We start from the raw sequence: 20,599 nt of genomic DNA on the forward strand, positions 1-20,599 counted from the left end.
TTTTTGTATCTTACATTATTCATAATAAAAATAAAATAAAATAAATCAGTAAATAAGACAACTGCAAGGATTTGCTCTGGGAATCCCCCAGAGAAGACACAGACATGCTCTGTTGAAGTGATCTATTTGATCATAATGATCTGCTGTTATTCACTTCAGAGAAAATCCTGCGAATGCATGAAAGGAAAGAAAGAAGAAAATGTACAACATCTCAAAAGATTTTTTTTAAAATGTCCCAAAATACTTTTAATATATGTCATAAGCCCCAGGTGCCTTCTTTCTGTTTAAATCCTACGAAACAGATAAAACTACCGTATCAGTGTAAATGTGGACTGTAAAACAGGAAGCGCAGAAATCTTCCTCCTGTTCTCCCGCAATGGTCCCCAAATTCTTTTCTCCCAACTATGTGTCAGCGTTCCAGAAAACCCCCCAACTCCAGGTAAAAACTCCGAAGCAAGCATCTTTCAAAGTTCTATTTATTATATGATTATACCTAATATCCAAGTTCAGCTGAGTAAAAACTTTGAAAAAGAAAGGTGAAAAGGTAACCAGCAGACAATTGGGTGGATTATTGCATCTTTGCCCATTTTGCTATTAAGAAAAAGGTGGGATTTATTTATTGCCTCTCTTTTCCTGTCAATGTGCAAATGGTGTTCTATTTCAAAACCCAGAGACTTGTTCCTGCCATATCATATTAGTTTCTCAGAGCAGAAATCAATGTGTCTTCCAGAGCTGATTATGATTTTTCCTAGAAAATCGGACAAGGAAGAAGGGAAATCTGTCACCTATTGAACCAAGAACACTACAATTCCATTCATAGATTCACTATCTTACCATCTACATCAGGGGTCTCCAACCTTGGCAACTTTAAGACTTGTGGACTTCAACTCCCAGAGTTCATCAGCCAGCTTTGCTTTGCTGGCTGAGGAACTCAGGGAGTTGAAGTCCACAACTCTTAAAGTTGCCAAGGTTGGAGACCCCTGATCTATATGTTTAATGCTGAATTGTTGCCTTGGCCCCCATCATGCGTTGCACAGTTAGCTTAAAGGTAAAGGTAAAGGTTCCCCCTCACACATACATGCTAGTCTTTCCTGACTCTAGGGGGCAGTGCTCATCTCTGTTTCAAAGCCGAAGAGCCAGCACTGTCCGAAGACGTCTCCGTGGTCATGTGGCCGGCATGACTCAACGCCAAAGGCGCATGGAACGCTGTTACCTTCCCACCAAAGGTGGTCCCTATTTTTCTACTTGCATTTTTTTACGTGCTTTCAAACTGCTAGGTTGGCAGAAGCTGGGGCAAGTAACAGGAGCTCACCCCATTACACGGCACTAGGGATTCGAACCGCTGAACTGCCGACCTTTCGATCAACAAGCTCAGTACCTTACCCACTAAGCCATGGAGTCCCTACAGTTTACAGTTTATAAACGTAAACAGTTAGCTTATGTTTCTCCTATTTCTGAAGCCCTTCCCAATGTTGCCCAGAGGGAAACATTGCTCTTATAGCAGAAGTCCACAAGGATTTCCACCAGTATATAGTTGGCAGTCAGAACGGTGTGGCACAGATAAAAACCAGTCAGAGCTTTGATTGTTGTGACCACCATCTTGACTTTTCAGACTGTCCTCTGTGAACAACCCTTGGATAGCTGGTGGTAGGTTCTTGCTTTTGCATTGCTTCCCCATTGCGATTAGATTTGTCAATGACCATTTCCTTTTGATGGGGTGCTTGGTGCTCTCTGAGCTTGATGGCTTTCTTGCAGACATTTCATTACCATCATCAGTGTTCCCCCTCCCCGCTTTTTTTTTTTTGCCTCTTCAGAATACAGCATTTCTGCAGCTGCCATTGCCATCTTCAGCGTGGGCTTTTCCATCATCGGAACCATTTGTGTCCTCTTATCCTTCCGGAAGAAGATGGATTACCTCTTGAGGCCAGCTGCCATGTTCTATACGTTTGCAGGTGGGAAGGAAGAAATAGGGACATCAACTTTACTGCATGGGTCACAGTGAGGTAGGACGGGAAGAAGGGAGATGGTGGAAGACCAACATGACTGAGAGGAAGGTGGTGATGGGTGCAAAGAACTTTGCCAGTTTGATCCAGAAGTCTAGAAATATCTAGTAGTTAATGTGGAATTCAGTTGAGAAAGAATAAGTCAAAGGTCTTGACTTCAGTTCCATGCTCACTGCTTTCTTTTCCCCTCTCCACAGGCCTGTGTATCATCATATCTGTGGAAGTTATGAGACAATCGGTCAAAAAGATGATTGCGAGTGATGACACAGAATGGATAGACTACTACTACTCCTGGTCCTTCGCCTGTGCCTGTGCCTCTTTCGTCTTGCTGTTCCTCTGTGGAGTGGCACTTCTGCTCATCTCCTTGCCTCGCATGCCACAGAACCCGTGGGAGACTTGCATGGATGCCGAGCCAGAACATTAAGTGTCGCCAGCTCGTGTTGCCACTTCAGCCGTATCATATCCCTCCTGTCCCTCAAAGGCCAGCTATATATATATAGAGAGAGTGAGAGATGACCTCCAGGAGCTGGTGTGGGAATATCTTTGGATCATGCCTACTGAGAGAATCAGTTAGGAACTGAATGCAAAATCCTGAGATTAAAGAAGTGATGAAGATGACCTCTTTTGACAAGATGTACAAAGATTTGGCCTGGTTGCACTGCTAGATTGGTAACACAGCCTGAAAATGTTGGTATAAATGTCCCTGAACAGAAATACAGACAAGAGAGAAAATTTGTCTAAATAGGAGTTGTGGTCACTCTTTTAGGGACAAATAACCTGATGCCAACCTGATGTTTTGGATTATAGCTCCATTAATCCTTCATAATTGGCCATGTTAACAGAGACCCATAGGATATGTAATCCAAAACATCTGGGTGACTCCTGCCCCGTTTGATTAACCTTAAGAATGACAAAGGGGGGAAAAAACCCCTGAAATCATATTTTGTCAGTGTAGATTTTTTTTCTCCATCTGTAAATAACCTTACTACCAATTTGGAGGCACTCGTAATGTTATTAAGCACGTTACAAAAACAGATTCTAAAAAAAATGTTGGATAACATGAAGATGGAAGAATCTCTAAGGCATATGCTTAGAGTCAACACTGATGATTTTTTATTATATTTCTTATATGTCAGCTAGTAATTTGTTGAGCTGGTATGATTGGGGAATGACAGAGACAAGGAAATTGAATAATAATAATGATGATTTTGAAAACTAAAACAAATTATACAGAGGGAAGCCAGCAGGGGATCTGCTCCAATCATCAGCTAATATTTTTAACTACAGTCTTCCCGCATCTGCCACCATCCAGATGTTTTTGACCAAAAGACACAATATGTACGTTTGAGTATTTCGTAGCATTTGCAGCCTGGTTAGCATTTGTAAAGGACAAGAAGCTATTAAACTGGTTGAGTACAGGAGGTAAGAAGTTATAAAGGTTGATTCACCCTTTCATCTTTCTGAGGTGGGTAAAATGAGGACCCAAATTGTTAGGGGCAATATGTTGACTCTGTAAACTGCTTAGAGAGGGCTGTAAAGCACTGTGAAGCGGTATATAAGTCTGAATGCTATTGCTATTGCTAAATGCTTCGGATCAGGTGACAGAAGAACACCCGCCCAAGAAGCCCCCCTCAAAAAAAAAACACTAAAAAAAAAACCCCTGGAAGTCCACAAACCCTAAGAAGACAAGGACTAAAATTATAGACACCTGTCTCAGAAAGCAAGGGCAGGGAATAAGCTTTCTAGTCTCAAAGATAATATTGTGGTTGCTTTTGTAACAAGTTAGAACTGAATAATTTAACAGTCAGCCTGTGTAATATGGATTCAATTTGCAATTTAAAAATCACTAAACACAGTATAATAAAGCAGATAGTGTCATTATAATAATTCTGTCGCATTTTTAATATCAATGTATAGAGCAGTATATAAAAAGCATCAATTGGACACAGTCTCTGAGGCGGGGATCTGACCAAAATGAAATAAAACGGAGCAATTACTTCCTGTGATTTGGAAACTATAGTTCTGTTGACGCAGCCTAAAATTGCATTTGGCATTATTGCAACTACATCACACGGCTGGCTCATATTCCCTTTGAAATCAATTATTATTTTGTGATCTTTTTCACAGACATCATTAACAACACGAGTATCCCCCATCCAATAATTGTGTGTTATTAAGCTAAGAATTGTTTTTCTTACAGTGCGCTGCTTCTACTAATAGCTTACTCCATAGGTAGCACCTCTTTTCTTTGAATTCATAAATTCCCACCTTTTCTCGTCACGTGACATTTGGCCATTTCATCCTTCCTGGCCTTTGACATTTCTTTAGACTGCTACAAGCTTGCATCTGTTGCCAAAAAAAAAAAAAATCTGCTAGTTTATTCTGGCAAGGAGCCATGCCTCTAAGCATTGCAACTCACAATTGCAGACTCCCTTTTTCACTTTTGCCTCTTAGAGCAGGGGTCTCCAACCTTGGCAACTTTAAGCCTGGCGGACTTCAACTCCCAGAATTCCCCAGCCAGCTTTGCTTTGTTGTCTGGGGAATTCTGGGAGTTGAAGTCCGCCAGGCTTAAAGTTGCCAAGGTTGGAGACCCCTGTTTTAGAGCGTAATCTGTTGAAAAGCTTTTATTTCTTCTTGTTCCCTTTCCAGGATCTTAAATTAGCCAAGTATAAATCCTGATGCAGGAACAAAAAAAATTTTTAGGGATTCCTCCCAGTTCACATGAAATCTTAAAAAACAAATTATTTTCATTATTCACACATTCATTGAGCTTGTTGCAGGAACGGCGCTGCCATCGTTCTCATGGTCTTTCCTTATTCAACAGTCCCTCGATCACCCACAATGGACGAATGGCAGCTCTTATAGGAGACAATCTTTTCATCCTCCTAACCTCACACTCGGAACACACTCTGATCATTCTCCTCTTCATCTCCCGGGGAAAATTCCTGTTAACCTTCCCTCTACAGGCAGTCCTCAACTTATGACCACAATTGAGCCCAAAATTTATGTTGCTAAGTGAGGCATTTGTTCAATTAAGTGAATCTGGTTTCCCCATTGACTTTGCTTGTCAGAAGGTTGCAGAAGGGGATCACATGACCCTGGGATGCTGCAACCATCATAAAAACCTGCCAGTTGCCAAGCAAGTGAATTTTGATCACATGATCATCAAGGTATGATCATTCGCAACCACCATAAGTGTGAAAAAGTCACTTTTTTCACTGCCGTTGTAACCCTGAATGGTCACTAAGTGGCCTGTATTTGGGTAGGACTACCTGTATTTGGGTAGTCCCACCATTGTCCGTGACTTCTCTGTTGGCTTTAAAAACCCATAATTTCCTCCGTTATTTTCACTGTTTGTTTGCATTCTTTGCAATACCTTTTCTCTCCCTTTCTTGCTTCCTTTTTAAAAATTAAAAAACAATTGAGACAGGGTTAATTTGGTGTGTACCAAGGAACAAACTGGCTGACAGGTTGCCCCAGGGGTCATTTTAGGGACTCCAGATCTTTGCCAGTCACAGTTAGAGCTTCCAAAATTTCTGCCAACATAAGTCAGAAGGACTACATATTAGCAACTTGTCTTGATTCATCTCTCAGAAGGCAGATATTTCAATATTTACAGTTTTCTGCCTATTGCAATTATGTCATCAGCTCACACTCCCCCTAAAATTGCTGAATGTGCCAATTACTGCTAATAGCATAGAAAATGCTTTTACAGAGAATTCTCTTGTCAAAACAATACAGCAGGCAAAAACCATACAAAAAGGCATATTTGAGGAGAGAGGAACAGAGTTCATTATATTTCCTTAAATATAAAGCCTTTAAAGAGAATGTATGTGGTAATGTGACAAAAGGAAATCCAGGATGGCAAAAATACAGAACACAACGAAACACAACTGAGCTGTAGAGTCCTTGATACTCTCTCTGATTATTCTCTTGCAGGTGTTACATTACCAATGTAGCTAATGTAAGGTCCCAGAAGTTTCCCCAGCTACTGAGAGGCCAAAGAGAGTGAGACTCAAGACGAGGCTTGCAAAAATAACAGCTTTTTATTCTTTGGCCAAAGCAAAAAGAGCTGAGTGATACTATTTCCAAAACACAGACAAAAGCATGTAAGGAATAGCCACACCCCTGCGAGAGTGGCTCAGAGTATTATATACATTTTACGCAAAATGCTTTCAGGATTCAGAATTTATGAGGAAGGAAAACTCCATACTTTTGTTCCTTTATCTATGGGGCCTGATAGTCCTGGGTAACAGTTTCTTCTATATTTTCAAGGATGTGCCTAGCTTTTGGAGCCAAGAACAGAAGCAAGATAACAATCTTTGAACTAATGCCAACCAGTATCAAGGCTACAATAAGCTAGAATTAGTTCCTAACAACTAATTTCTGACAGTATACAATAATATAAACAGAAGCCAATAACAAAGCTTAATTCCTAATAAATTATTTCTAGCAGTATATCATATCAGAAGCAAACAGCAAATATTGGTTTGATCACTCTGCTCCTTCATTAATATCATCTTTACTGGGTAACGTCACTTTTATGGCTAGCACTGATGAGGTTACCTATTTTGTTAATGAAACATCTGTAACCAAGCTGAGAAAGGACTAAGGACATCATAGTTGAACTCTGAGCTACAAATATTCTCCTCTATTGGTAAACTCTGGTGGCTCAACAGACTAATGCAGTCTGTTATTAACACAGCTGCTTGCAATTACTGCAAGTTCAAGTCCCACCAGTCCCAAGGTTGACTCAACCTTCCATTCTTTATAAGGTAGGTAAAATGAGGACCCAGATTGTTGGGGGCAATAAAAGTTGACTTTGTATATAATATACAAATGGATGAGACTATTGCTTAACACAATGTAAGCTGCCCTGAGTCTTCGGAGAAGGGCGGGATATAAATTCAAAAAAACAAACAAACTGAGCTGAATGTACAGATCTGTCTAAGTGTTTCAGGTATTATTTATTAAAGTGGTCTAATTTTCTTTATATTGTCCAGTCCAGTCCCTAACATAACCACTCCTCCCTCCTCCCTTCATTGGGCTAATCCTGATTTACTTTACCTTTACACAGTAAATATAAAATCTGGTTGCCCTAAATGGGACAGGAAATACACAAATTTGGTCAGATAACCTTTCACCAAGTCTCAGGAGGGCTATTCCGATCTTTAGCGTTGTTGATAATGGAGGGAATTTTCATGGGAAACAAAATGTTTTAGCAGTGGATTTCACACATACAAATGTCGTACGATAGAGCAGTTTGGCTTTTTAAAGGAGCCATTCTTGATCTTTTGCCATGGAATTCCATCTCCCTTTAGAGCTGGGTCATCTGTCAAAACATGAAGAGAAGCTGAGAGAAGAATTTAGCTATTGGCAAATACCATACAGGTTAGTTCTTGATTTATGACCACAGTTGGGACTGGAATTTTTGCTGCTAAACGATCATTAATTGAGTCATTACGTGACCAGGCCTGCAAACTTCCTTGTTGAACTGCTGGTTGGAGTCCAGGGGTCTCCAACTTTGGCAACTTTAAGACTTGTGGACTTCAATTCCCAGAATTCCTCAGTCAGAATTCCTCAGCTTCGCTGGCTAAGGAATTCTGGGAGTTGAAGTCCACAAGTCTTAACGTTGCCAAGGTTGGAGACCCCTGCTGTAGTCCATAGACCTGGAAATGTGCCGTTATCCATAGTTCTTTGGTGACTTATCTGAAAGATGATTATTCGTCATTTGCAAGAGGGAAATTATTTATAATTAGCCTTAGTAAAAGCCTTAGTAAAAGCACAAATACTGCATCCAGTTTTGGTCGCCATATTATAAAAAAGATGCTGAGAATCTGGAAAGAGTGCAGAAAAGAGCAACAAAGATGATTAAGGGGCTGGAGACTAAATATAACGAAGAACAGTTGCAGGAATTGGTAATGGCTAATCTAGAGAAAAGAAGAACTAGAAGAGACATGGTAAAAGTGTTCCCATATTTGTGGGGCTACCACAAAGAAGAGAAGGTCAAGTTATTTTCCAAAGCACCAGAAGGCAAGACAAGAAACAATGGATGGAAATTTATCAAGGAGAGAAGCAATCTAGAACTAAGGAATCATTTCCTGACAGAACAATTAATCAGTGGAACAACTTGCCTCCAGAAGTTGTGGGTGCTCCAACTGGAGGTTTTTTAAGAAGAGACGGGACATCTATTCCATTGTCTGGAATAGTATAGGATCTCCTGCTTGAGCAGGGAATTGGACTAGAAGACCCCCAAGGTCCCTTCCAACTCTTTTATTTTATTTAAATATCAATTATAGAGACTCTGAGAGCATGCCAGGAGAAAAAAGAGTATTTGATGGCAGAATCCAGTCAGATAAATTATGCACTCCAGCTGCAACTGAGCCCAAAAAATGGGCCACATGAATAGAAACCTAAGAAATGAAAACCAGTGGACACTGCCATGATGGAACTGCAGTTTCATCTTCAGCATGCACCAGCTAAAGGTGCCACAACAGATGTGGAAGGGAAGCCTCTGCAACCTGCTTCCCATCACATTTAAGCCAACCAAAAACTCTGCAGGGCACTGATGGGATTGATTGTATCCAAGAATCCATCTGCTCACTTCCACATTTCTAAATAAATAAGTAAGTAAATAAATAAATAAATAAATAAATATGACACATTTCAGGGACCTCAAATCAGGATTTTAATATAGTAGGTGTTTCTAACACAATGTTTCCTTAACATTGTCAGAGAACGAAAGATAAATATGTTTGATTCCTTGAAGATCACTTGGAATACTGCATTCAGTTTTGGTCGCCACGATTTTAAAAAGATGTTGAAACTCTAGAAAGAATGCAGAGAAGAGCAACAAAGATGATTAGGGAACTGGAGGCTAAAACATATGAAGAACGGTTGCAGGAACTGGATATGTCTAGTCTGATGAAAAGAAGGATTAGGGGAGACATGATAGCAGTGTTCCGATATCTCAGGGGTTGCCACAAAGAGGGAGTCGGGCTGTTCTCCAAAGCACCTGAGGGTAGAACAAGAAGCAATGGGTGGAAACTGATCAAGGAAAGAAGCAACTTAGAACTAAGGAGAAATTTCCTGACAGTTAGAACAATTAATAAGTGGAACGACTTGCCTGCAGAAGTTGTGAATGCTCCAACACTGGAAGTTTTTAAGATGTTGGATAACCATTTGTCTGAAGTGGTGTAGGGTTTCCTGCCTTAAGCAGGGGGTTGGACTTGAAGACCTCCAAGGTCCCTTCCAACTCTTTTATTCTAAATTCTAAAATCAAAAGGCAGGAATGAAAACGGGTGTGTGTATTCATATTTTACAAGAAACCAACCCAACCGTGGAAAGTGGTTCATGGATGGGGCTTTCTCTGCCATCAGTCACACTGTATGCGTGACGGTGCTGCAGTTCCAGGAATTCTTGCCCTAGTTCTGCCAGCTACAATTGGCCAACACACCTGAAGAACGCCAGGAAGTCATTATGACTAAATATAACTGAGCTGACTGCTCTAAGACAGAGCTTAGCCTTCCCTATAGCAAAAAGGAAGCACAAAAATGATTTCTTTAAAAATATGGATGCTTTGAATCAAGCCAGATCAGTTCACCGCCATGGACGTGTGATGTTTGTACTGGAAGCACGATGCGCTGAGAGATTTCAATATGATTTATTAAAAAGCTATTTTAATTATGAATACATTTTAAATGTAGCGGTAAGATACGTTTGGTGCTACCATTTGAAAAGGAAAAGCGCACCGAGACCATCATTACACTTGAAGGTAGATTCCGTTAGACCCAGTCCTCAATGCAGTTTACAATCACAAAAGTTGTTGAAGCATAAAGCACCTTTTGGGTTTTGCAGCAGTGACCACTAGGAGACAGCAGATGCAATTTAAATGCCAAGAAACGATTCTTGGGGCTTTGCACAACTTTTTTTGAGCGACAGAATTGGAGATTTTTTTCGCTACTGCCAGAAGGGTATTTTTCTTTTCTTCTTAACTGCATAGAAAGCCCTATTATCTTTCTAAAGAAAAGATATGTGGCCCTCATTTGAAACACAATGATTTTGGCTACGTTCTTCAGGATGTTTCTTTGTCTCTGTGTGCAATGCATGCGCAACACACAGGAAGAGGTTGTTTTTTTAAAAAAATAAATGTTTTCATCATTCAACATTTGTGTCTTGCTCAAAGTCCATTTCTTCCTTTCCCCAAATGTGCACACTTATGTACACTTTTGTTTTGTTACAATGGCTTGGGTGCATATTTGCATAAACCTAACAACTTGGCCATCCATGCAAGAGCACAAACATCTAGGGCCAACCACACTGATGGATCATCTGGGTTTCCTGGCTGTGATCAGTGGATTAGTCTAAGAGGGAAAGAGCCAAAGATCTGGGCCAAAGTAGGGGGACTCTGGATGGGAGATTGAAGGACACTAAAGTTATGGATGGGTGGTTCAGACAAGGGGTTAGCGTTAGCGTTAAAAATTGAGCAGAAACTTCTAAACATTTGCATGAATGGCACATCCCAAGCTACAACTTACTACATAATGTGAAACCAACCAACCAACCAACCAGCATCTGTCCTACAGAGCTAGTTGAGTAGCTCACTCCTGTGGCAATTTCTCTACTTCCACTTCTGTACTGAGACACTGAGCAGTACCAATGCTCCCTGGATGGGTGCTGTGGGACATGACAAAATTTGTGTCAGCTTTTCTCCAATAGCTTGAGTGTACAAGGTTGAGATTCACATTCCCAAGGTCTTCCATTCCCAATTCTGTGCTTGGCTCTTTCCCTATTTATCTGTAGGTTGTATGTAAAATATTGCTTCTGTATAGGTTTTATACATCATCAACTACTATATCTTAAGTTAGCTTCATATAGTACAAGATACCTTTTTGATTTATAGTTATGAAAGTTCAAATCTTTTGGAACCAGCGCAACTTCGAATTATTAAAGCTTACTGGTTGCTGAAACTTTGCCAGATGTATACACAGGTTTTTAATGATTTAAAGTTCTAATTCTCAAATAGTTCTTTTATGGCAACTTCATAGAGATCGATGACTTGGGCAAATTAAATATTATTATTCATGCTGTTTAACCATTGCTTGCTCTTGGCCTTTTATGAAGTGGAAGCCCACCCATCATGGCTTAGCACAAAATGTAGAGCCAAGCTCCCATGGGGTGTTTAAGAAACACAGTATTTCTACTTTAAGGGAAATGAGCAAATCTGGTCTGCGTAAAGGCTGAAACGAAAGTTTCTGCACAAGTTGACTAATGGTTTATTGTTATTATTGAAGGCTACGATTAATGTGAGTTCGACTAATGCAATATTTGATGTGGTGAGAATTGTACGATGATATCAAGTTGCATTGAATGTGCACTAAAATTCAGTTAATACAAGGCTAGCACATGTGCATATGAGGCAAGGGCATGCACAATTGCGGTTTTAGATGCTGCTAATTTTCATGTGTGCAAAATGGAGAAAAGAAGATTTCGTAAGTGGAAATAGCGCAAGTTTTGAAAAGAGGCTTAGTATTACATTACAGAAAAAAAATGATACAATTGAGCAACCTGAATGTGGCATTGGCAAGGCTAAAATAGGATGTTGGATTTCCTGGATGTTTGGCAGATTTTTATTTTCTTTGCTTTTGTTTTCTAAAACTACTCTGGGATTCTGTTAACCATAAATTTAAATAGTAAATATATGCTTTTTATCCTTTATCATAGTATTTCATTAATACACATTACCTATTTTTCTCAAGCTGGAACCAATTACCACATTTTTCATAGAAATATCACTTTAAACAATGTGAATTTGAATATAATGCAACCATTTTGTGGGATTCATTAACACCCACCTATGTTTAACCTTAGATAAGAATGTCTCTGGGCACTCAGCAATGGCAGGCTGCAAGGGAGAAAAAAGCAGGGAGATTTTGGGAAGGGGAAAAACGTTGCTTTAAAACATGCATATAGATGTCTGTTAATATACCATGTGGTGTTACATCGATGTGTCTCAGCAAATATTACTGTATGTGATTGTATCTTGGACTAGAAGCGCTTTTCTACATAAATATGGATAGTAAAATATGTAGTTAATATAGTGTAAAGAAGGATAAATAAGTATCTGCAGCAAAGCTGAATAAAATAAAAACAGACTATTCAGACTTACATGAGGTAATGAACAAAAGGCCTATTTGGACACGATGAGTAAGCAGGAATACTCCCATTGGGATTGAATGGGATATGAGGCAAGTCTAATATTCTCTTTATATATTATTCCAATCTGCCCATACTCATTTTTCCTTCCTAATTCATTGTTACTTGGATCAACGTGCAAAGCAACTCTACTGAACCTGTAGCATTGTGCCAAGATAACCTTTTTTTCCTCACCAGGTCTCCAATGCACACACACTTTCTTATGCATTCGCTACTAGGATTAAAACACAAATTGTAACCAATTCACATTTTATTCAATTAAAATATTTCCAGGGTCTTCAAGATCAGGAGCGTGTAGCAAATCTACAGGGAGAATAGATTTCTTCAGCAAATATTGCAATTCCATATACCATTAAAAATATGCCAGCTGTGGATCAGCCAACTCTGGATATTTTCACCTATTTTAATTCTCAGGGTTGGCTTATCCACGGGTAACCTAGAGATTATCAATTTTCCATGGCATTTGGTGAAAAATTTGAGGACCACAGATGGAGTTACCCCAGGGGTGAAATCCAGCAGGTTCTGACAGGTCCTGGAGAACCGGTAGCGGAGATTTTGAGTAGTACGGAGAACCGGCAAACACCACCTCTGACTGGCCACAGAGTGGGGTGGGAATGGAGATTTTGCAATATTCCATCCATCTGTGGATGAGCCAAACTGAATTTTTGAGTGTATTTTGGCACCTAAATTGAGAATACATGATAAATACATTCTCAAACCTATGACTTTTTATTCCTCTTTGCCCTTTGATGTTTTAAATACTTTTTACCTCCAATTTTGAAGTTTTATAACTCAGGGTCACTTTTCACAAGTTCTGAAAAGACGTTTATTAACAGTATTTCAAGCCTGCTTCAGCCTCAAAGGACACTGGACAGCAAAACAACTAAAATTAAAATGGCATGATGATTATCCTGGGAATCCTTGCACGCTTCCGCACTTTCACCCCCAACAAGTACTGATCACTAGACTTCAGGCTGAATAGGCACATAAGCATTTCAGGAGCTGAAGTTCGGATCCCCTGTAGAAGAGGCAGGAATTCTCCCATGCCTGCAGTGCATGGTGTAGGCCTTTTAATAAATATCCTTTCACAGAAAAAAATTGGAGCCATAGTGAACTGCCATCTGCTGGGACACTCAGTCAGTGGACTTTTGAACCACTACTTTTTCTACTTTACTGAAATTTTATAGGGAAAAATATATGTCCCGTTTTATGTTAGAAAATAGACCTAAAGTCACTGAAAGTACATTGACTGGAATGGATCTTAGATGCATCCTCAGATACAATCAGGGTTTATAAAATCAACGGCTAATAACATAACTTCTGAACATGGAATCTACACACATACAAACACACACACACACACACACACACACACAATTGAGAATTGAGAATTCAGAGTTACAAATATATGTTGACAAATTGTCCTCAAGAACTATCTGATTTTTAAGCTTCAAATCATAGTAAGCAATTTTCAGTTTTGTATTTTTAAATTTACAAGACTGGATGCTTCCAGCAAAATGAATCCTTCATGTACAAGAAATTCACTTATTATTCTAACTAGCTGTTCAATTGTAATGTGAATCAACACTGTTCATGTATCAGTTTATCAGCTCTTTTCTTTATATAGTACCAACTTTAAGAGTTACATTTTTAAATGTAAACTTTTTTTTTGCTAATGGAATAAATTTCTGTGTGATATATGACATGCTCCTAAAGTAAATTTGTTCCTTCAATGACAAAGTAATTGTGAAATGAAATAATGAAGAAAACTTTCTTTGAGGTGGGAAAAAAGGGTTTTTATAAAAATTATATAATTTGAATAAGAATCAGAGATGTAAATATAGAATAGCTCCAAAAATGTGTTCTTAATAACCAGGATAATCAGATGTTTCAAAAATTGATTCCATGTATGCCTTTTATTATGGTAATGGTATAATCCACTAATCTGAAAAATCAAGATTCATCATGGCTCAAATCAGAAAGAATGTTGTGATCTGCTCTTAAAAGTAAAATGTCTCCAATATTAGCATAACAAACTAGCGGTCTGAACACAGACCATGAGAATTTTTCTATGACCCAATACAAATGGGAACCAAATTGCAAAAATGTGGAGCTTTCATGCACATTTTTTTTGAAGTTGCTAATACTAAAATACTGAGTGAAAACTCAGAAAGTACCTTACTGCAGATCCACATAGATGGCATAACGTGTTTTACTCCACAGCTTATTAATTCCATATTAACTCCTGAGAAAAGTTATGATATAGATTAAATAGACTGAAGACTGCACCTTCTTCCTAATATCACTAACTCACAGATGAAAATAATTGACGGAGTAGTATTTATTTAGATTCAGTCCAGGTGAAGGGAATAATAAGACTTAGGTATCTGAATTTGAACTCTGTGATTTCAGAGTGGTAAATTGAAAGTGTATGTATTTGTGCTATAAGCAACCAACTATTATATACCTTTCTACGTGTTCCTATTTATTCTTCACTAAGTCAATTGTCCTCAACGTTCATCAGTGATAGTCAGGGCAGGACACAGAATCAACAGAAATAACTTCAGATATTAAAGTGGGACTAATTAAATCCTGGTTTATGTCAACTGAGGACAGAATGATCTGACTAACTTCATGCTTACATCCTGAATGTGTCCTCGGGGTACTAAATAAAATTGAGCAGAATCTTCTGCTTTCATTTTGTTTGGTTTTATAACAGCTTTATTTAGCTTCACCCATTTCTGAGCCCAGCAGCCATTAAAATATTGCAGCACATTAAGTTAGTATGCATATCTTTTATAGAAAGTTCCTTAGTTATCTGAAATCAATAAGAAAAAAGTGACACAGATTTCAGTCAAACCCAGATGTCACTATCACAACGTATAAAATCCAACAGATATGAAGGGACTGAAACCAAAGCAAATATTAGATTTGATACAGCAGCAAATACAGTAGCTCGACAAAGCAAAAACAAACATCCCTGTAAATGAAGCCCAGTTTTAAACAGTCGTGGGAAGAAACTTTAAAACTATATTTTTGAAAATATCACTTATAATGGGAAATTAAAATAAATAGTTGATAAAAATTAATTGTCCCTGATCAAAGAGATCTTTTCAAGTGTAAAGGAGGCCGTGCCTCCGTTGAAGTTAAAAAAGATTTCTTTCAAAAGTATGAACAGTGTACAAGACCAAAATCGTAAAGGTAAAGGTTACCCTAATTCTTCCCCCAAATTTTGTAACATATTGCTGTACAGTCTTTTATAGATTTTTCTTTCAATATATAGTGGCAAAAGGCCTTGACAGAAGATACAAGAATATAAATAACCACATCATTCATACTGCTTCCCCAAACCTTCCCCACAACTCTTCTTCCCCAAGGCTGGGATTAATTTGGATACAGCTTTGGCAAACATAAAAATCTTCTTTAATGAAGTTCCTCAAACAAAACAGTTAGCAAAATATTTGAATATTTGTGGATAATGTCACATTTAAAGTAAACATCAAATCATGTACCAAAATCTTTTGATGGAAAAAAGAAGAAAAACCCTTAAAGTGGCACAATTCTCATACCACTGGAAAAATCAGAGGGGAAGAAACTAAATTACAAACATTTAACGTGCATAGTTGGGAGGGGGATTCAATTATTTTTTTCCTAAATTCATTCATATGGATTTTTTTTTTAAAATAGCTATTCAACTACCAAGCACCCAATATAGCAATTTTTGTCATTTCATGATTTCTGTTTAAAAACCTATTAAATTAATCCCTCCAACAAGCTGAATGAATAGCTTGTCAAAAAAACAACAACATGAATTTTTCCCCTTTAGGTTGACCACTAATTTTTTGTTTAATTGCAAAAGAGTAGTATCTGGGTCTGCAGCAAAGACCTTCACTTCATCCTAGAAAGGAAATTACTATAACCACATCATACATATTCTAAAACTATAAAAGTCTTAGAATGCAGCATCCCTTCACAGAAATCTGATAAAACTGAATGTAAATATAAGATGCTGCATCTTTATTTAAAAAAAAATAAACAATTTAAGCAGACATAACATACATTTGTACATTAACTGGCCATTTCTGGTACAGAAACCCAGCACAGTATGCTAAATGTTATTGAATAAATGTAAATGCTACTTACATTTTTAAATACAATTTAGACAACTTTTTTTTAATGTTTATATATTTTTTTTTAAAGTTGCACAGTTAACTTTTCAGCTGCTAGCTTTAATGCAACACATAGATAAAGTTACATAATTTTTAAAAGTTTTTTTTTCTAGGGATTTTTTTTTCTCAAACTTCTGACCCACATCAAAAAGAAAAGTAAAATAGTGGAATATAATTTAAAAAGAATTAGCTTCAAGTCTAGCAGCAAAGCCATTAAACCAAAATATATTTACTAATATAAACAGAGAGAAACGATGGTACCTGCAGATGCAGCCCCAACTATCTTAAATCTACTCACAGAAATAAAAATTAAAATGTCTCTACAAAAATAGTCTGATTATTTAAAATAGGAGTAGAAGCCATTGCTACCTGATGAACTACCTAGGCTAAGTTCCTGAAACAGAGACAAGGGGTCGCTATTCTTTTTTGCCTGCTCAGGAGGGGGTCTGGGCTTGGGAGGAGCCCTCAGAGCACTTGCGTAGGACATGGCAGGTTTGTTCAACCCAGCACTGGGCTGGCTGTTGCTGTTGGATTCCACAATCTGCTTGTTGGGCATGAGGGGTGGGAACTGGCCCAGATGCTGGAGTACATTGTAGTTAAAAGAACTGGACAACGGGATGTTTTCAACCTTCATCTGTTCCTCGGGGGATTTGATAGTCTTCGGAGGAACTAGAAAGAAAAGAACATCATCATCATCACCACAGCCACCGCCGCTGCCACCATTATAACTTAATAACAATCACAAACAGATTGGAAAGCTACTTCTCAGGTTTCCTTTCCCAAAAATATACAAAGAGCATGACTTAAAAGCTAAATAAAGTTTGCAGAAATTTGTCAAACACTTCCAGTCCTGTAAGGCACTTTAATTTGAAAGGATCTGGGTGATCTTTACAAAGCCTATTATTGTTCTTCCATTGGTTTTATATAGATAGCCAAAATAGCTTAAGAATATATTGCACTTTAAGACCAAGATTAAAAACACATCACTGGTGTACTCTAACCATGCACAATCAGAATGAATAAACGAGCAAATAAGGATACACAGCATACACACCTCAAGATTTTGTGACTTCAACTCCCAGAATTTCTGAGTCAGCATCATGATTAAAGGGGCCACAAGATGCCCAGATGGTTTAACGGGCCAAGAAAGGAACACTCACTCACCTAACTGTTCTCTTGGTGGGATTGCTCTGTTGGATCCGTTACATGGAATGTTCTGATAGGGGGCTGATGAAGAAGAGTTGACCCACCATTCGGGGGGTGAATAATTGAATGAGGATGGGTTACTCTGGTCCTGAAGCTCTTGACACTGTCCAACATTATCTGGAGGAGTATTTAAACCTTCAGAACAAGCCTGGGTTGAACTAGATGACATTCTTCTTTGGTACAATGGCCTGCCAGGTCCTCTTGGTTCATACTGCATAAAAGAAGACAATCACTTGCAGACATGTCCGTATCAAATGTCCTATCTGAGCGTCAATACGCATATTCTGAAACTGCCTTCAAAATAAACATGTATATTTTACTTGGTGTGATTTTATTCATTAACACAAAGACATCCTATTCTTCACATTCACCATCCTGTTATGAAAATAGGGAGATAAATAAATACTTCACCCAAAACTCTCTCATTTTTATATATCTGTATAATTACAGACATATAATATTATTTAAAGGATTAAATCACTTTTTAAAGTAATTTCAGATCCATCCTTCTTTCAGAACAGTTAATTGCATTACATGGCACTGACTTTTTCTCTTTAGAAGTCCCTTCTGATTCCTAATTTTTCACTTTGAACTTTTAGCTATTGTATGTTGTTTACATCTAAGCTCATCTTCTACAAAATTTCCTCTGCAGGGCAATTATATGAAATATTTGCCAGTTGCAATTTGTCCTTCTCTGATACCACTGACTCATTATATTGGTGTAATTCATTCCCTGAAAATAAAGTTTAGGTTTATGATATGATAATATACAAAATGTTATTTTTAACTTTAGGTGCTTGTGGATTACCCTGAATATTTTAATGGTTTACAGGTCGATGCTTAATGAATACAACCAGGAATTAAGAAATGCCATCATTATGCAAATTTCACTTAAAAGAGCAACAACTCATAATTCATTATTTTAAGAACACTAGCAAAACTGCAAAGAAGTTGAATAGAATATAACACAGAAACATAAACCCATATTATTTGTTAAAGAAGCAGCTCAATTGATGCTGGCTATTTTTTTTTCTTTGTGGATGAGGTAAGAAGTGAGAACACATAGATGTTTATTACTATTTAGAAAGACAAATAAGTATGGTTCTTCATGTCACTAATCATTTTTTCAAAACATTGGTGGATATCCCATAGGGAAAATATGCTATTAATAGAATGGTGTTGGAATAGATGAAACCAGCAACAAACAAGGGATTTATCTGAATAAATAGGTATTTTGGTAAGTAAAGGTAAAGGTAAAGGTTCCCCTCGCACATACGTGCTACTCGTTGCCGACTCTAGGGGGCGGTGCTCATCTCCATTTCAAAGCCAAAGAGCCAGCGCTGTCCGAAGACATTTCCGTGGTCATGTGGCCAGCATGATTCAACGCCAAAGGCGCACGGAACGCTGTTACCTTCCCACCAAAGGTGGTCCCTATTTTTTCTACTTGCATTTTTACGTGCTTTCGAAACTGCTAGGTTGGCAGAAGTTGGGACAAGTAACGGGAGCTCACCCCGTTACATGGCAACACTAGGAATTCGAACCGCTGAGCTGCCGACCTTTCGATCGACAAGCTCAACGTCCTAGCTCCTAAGCCACCATATATTTTGGTACTTTATAGTAAATTAGAATTTCTCCTATTATTTAACAATAGTAGTAACAAAACAATTCCACATCATTATCACCAAATTACATGACTGAAAGGAAGGAAGTGTGATGTATCCAAGATTGTGGTGTGAGCATGGAACCCACTTGCTGGGTTTAGAATTCCAAAATTTAAAGTACTTTTGTACCAGGCTTAAATTAGTAGATTCAAGATTCAAGGGGGAAAATACTACAGTATTTTAGGAAACAGCCAATAGTTCTAATATGTAGCCCTGCTTCTAATATAGAAAGCTTATTCCTAGTGTGTTTCTCAGTTAGCATTCTGTCTTATTCATTAAGCACCAAGTATCTCTTCCTACAGCCTATTCAAGCACTGGTGGTACTAAAATTAGAGTAAGTCTATTGTAAGTATTTTCATTGGATCCATTTGGAAAGGAGGCATCTTATTTATTTATCCCTTTTTAAAACACAAATAACTCAAGGTGGCAAACATGTTTAATTTATCCTTCCTCCTTCTATTTTCTCCAGAAAAACAACCCTCCGAGCTAGGTTGCACTGAGAGAGTAAGACTGAGCCAAAGTCATCCAATTGGATTTCATGCCTAATACAGGTTAGTGGGGTCTGGTCTCTGATTGGTTGTTTGTTTGTGCCCAATCTGATAGGTAATGGTTCCTGACTGAACCACTCGTAATATAGCAGTTGCTTGCTGTTTGGGTTGTCCAGCACTTCCTTTCCTGGGATGGAAAGTTTGTCTTTGTGGCAGAAGTTCAGGAAACTATTTTGACACGACTTGCTTTTCTAATTTCACACCACTCTTATGGGTTCCAGTTCACTAAATTCCCATTTTAAACCAAATTCCCATGTTAAACACAGTTGGAACTGTTTTAAAACTATCTTACTCTCTCTATTTTTCTCTGGAGGATTTGGCTTATCTCAGCATGACAGAGTTAAGACTTCCCAGACTAAAGTGTTTCCCAACCAACGGATTTCCATTTATAAAATTATTTTGTCTCTGTGCCCCTCCTTTTACAAGTCCCTGGTATAGGAGTCCTGGTGTAGAGGACACCCAATCTGACAACTTAAAGATATACAGCAAATGCTGGATTCTAATTTTTTTTTAAAAAAAATATTTCTGTTTAAATGCCAAGCCTTGTCTAATTCCCTCCAGAACAGTAACTGATCTAATAGCACATTGAGAGGATATTTACATATTCCCAAATAAAGATGAGAAAAGTTAGGCCATTTCTCTTCCTGATTAGCCTTAGTTTTCACATGGTTTCCCTTGTATGAAAAATGCCCCCTCCATCTACCAATTACTGTCAGCTACAAAAGGGCCCTCAAGTCAGTGAAAATGCAACCTAGCTGTGCCTGGTTGATACCAGCAACCCTGAAACAGGAAGTCTG

General features: G+C 38.2%; 2 protein-coding genes and 1 long non-coding RNA gene across 8 annotated transcripts in view; 2 read left to right on the forward strand and 1 right to left on the reverse strand.

Moving 5' to 3' along the window:
• Window positions 1-3,424, forward strand: part of CACNG1 (calcium voltage-gated channel auxiliary subunit gamma 1) — a 37,592-nt gene extending 34,168 nt beyond the window's left edge. For both annotated transcript variants that reach the window (XM_058166102.1, XM_058166101.1), the window contains 2 exons: window positions 1,815-1,952; window positions 2,201-3,424. In XM_058166102.1, coding sequence (XP_058022085.1) covers window positions 1,815-1,952; window positions 2,201-2,427 — 365 coding nt within the window. In that variant the 3' untranslated portion in view covers window positions 2,428-3,424. The remainder of the gene's footprint in view (window positions 1-1,814; window positions 1,953-2,200) is intronic.
• A 3,958-nt stretch (window positions 3,425-7,382) lies between these two features.
• On the forward strand, window positions 7,383-10,168 carry LOC131189746 (uncharacterized). The gene is made up of 2 exons (XR_009153116.1): window positions 7,383-7,503; window positions 7,644-10,168. It is a non-coding gene; the product is annotated as an uncharacterized LOC131189746 (long non-coding RNA).
• Window positions 10,169-10,314: 146 nt separating this feature from the next.
• Window positions 10,315-20,599, reverse strand: part of HELZ (helicase with zinc finger) — a 144,100-nt gene continuing 133,815 nt past the window's right edge. For all 5 annotated transcript variants that reach the window (XM_058166099.1, XM_058166097.1, XM_058166098.1 and 2 more), the window contains exons 29-30: window positions 17,552-17,804; window positions 10,315-17,056 (exon numbers count right to left, since the gene is read on the reverse strand). In XM_058166099.1, the coding sequence (XP_058022082.1) occupies window positions 16,725-17,056; window positions 17,552-17,804 (585 nt within the window). In that variant the 3' untranslated portion in view covers window positions 10,315-16,724. The remainder of the gene's footprint in view (window positions 17,057-17,551; window positions 17,805-20,599) is intronic.

Source organism: Ahaetulla prasina, chromosome 2, assembly GCF_028640845.1.
Source record: "Ahaetulla prasina isolate Xishuangbanna chromosome 2, ASM2864084v1, whole genome shotgun sequence".
Taxonomy (NCBI): Eukaryota; Metazoa; Chordata; class Lepidosauria; order Squamata; family Colubridae; genus Ahaetulla; species Ahaetulla prasina.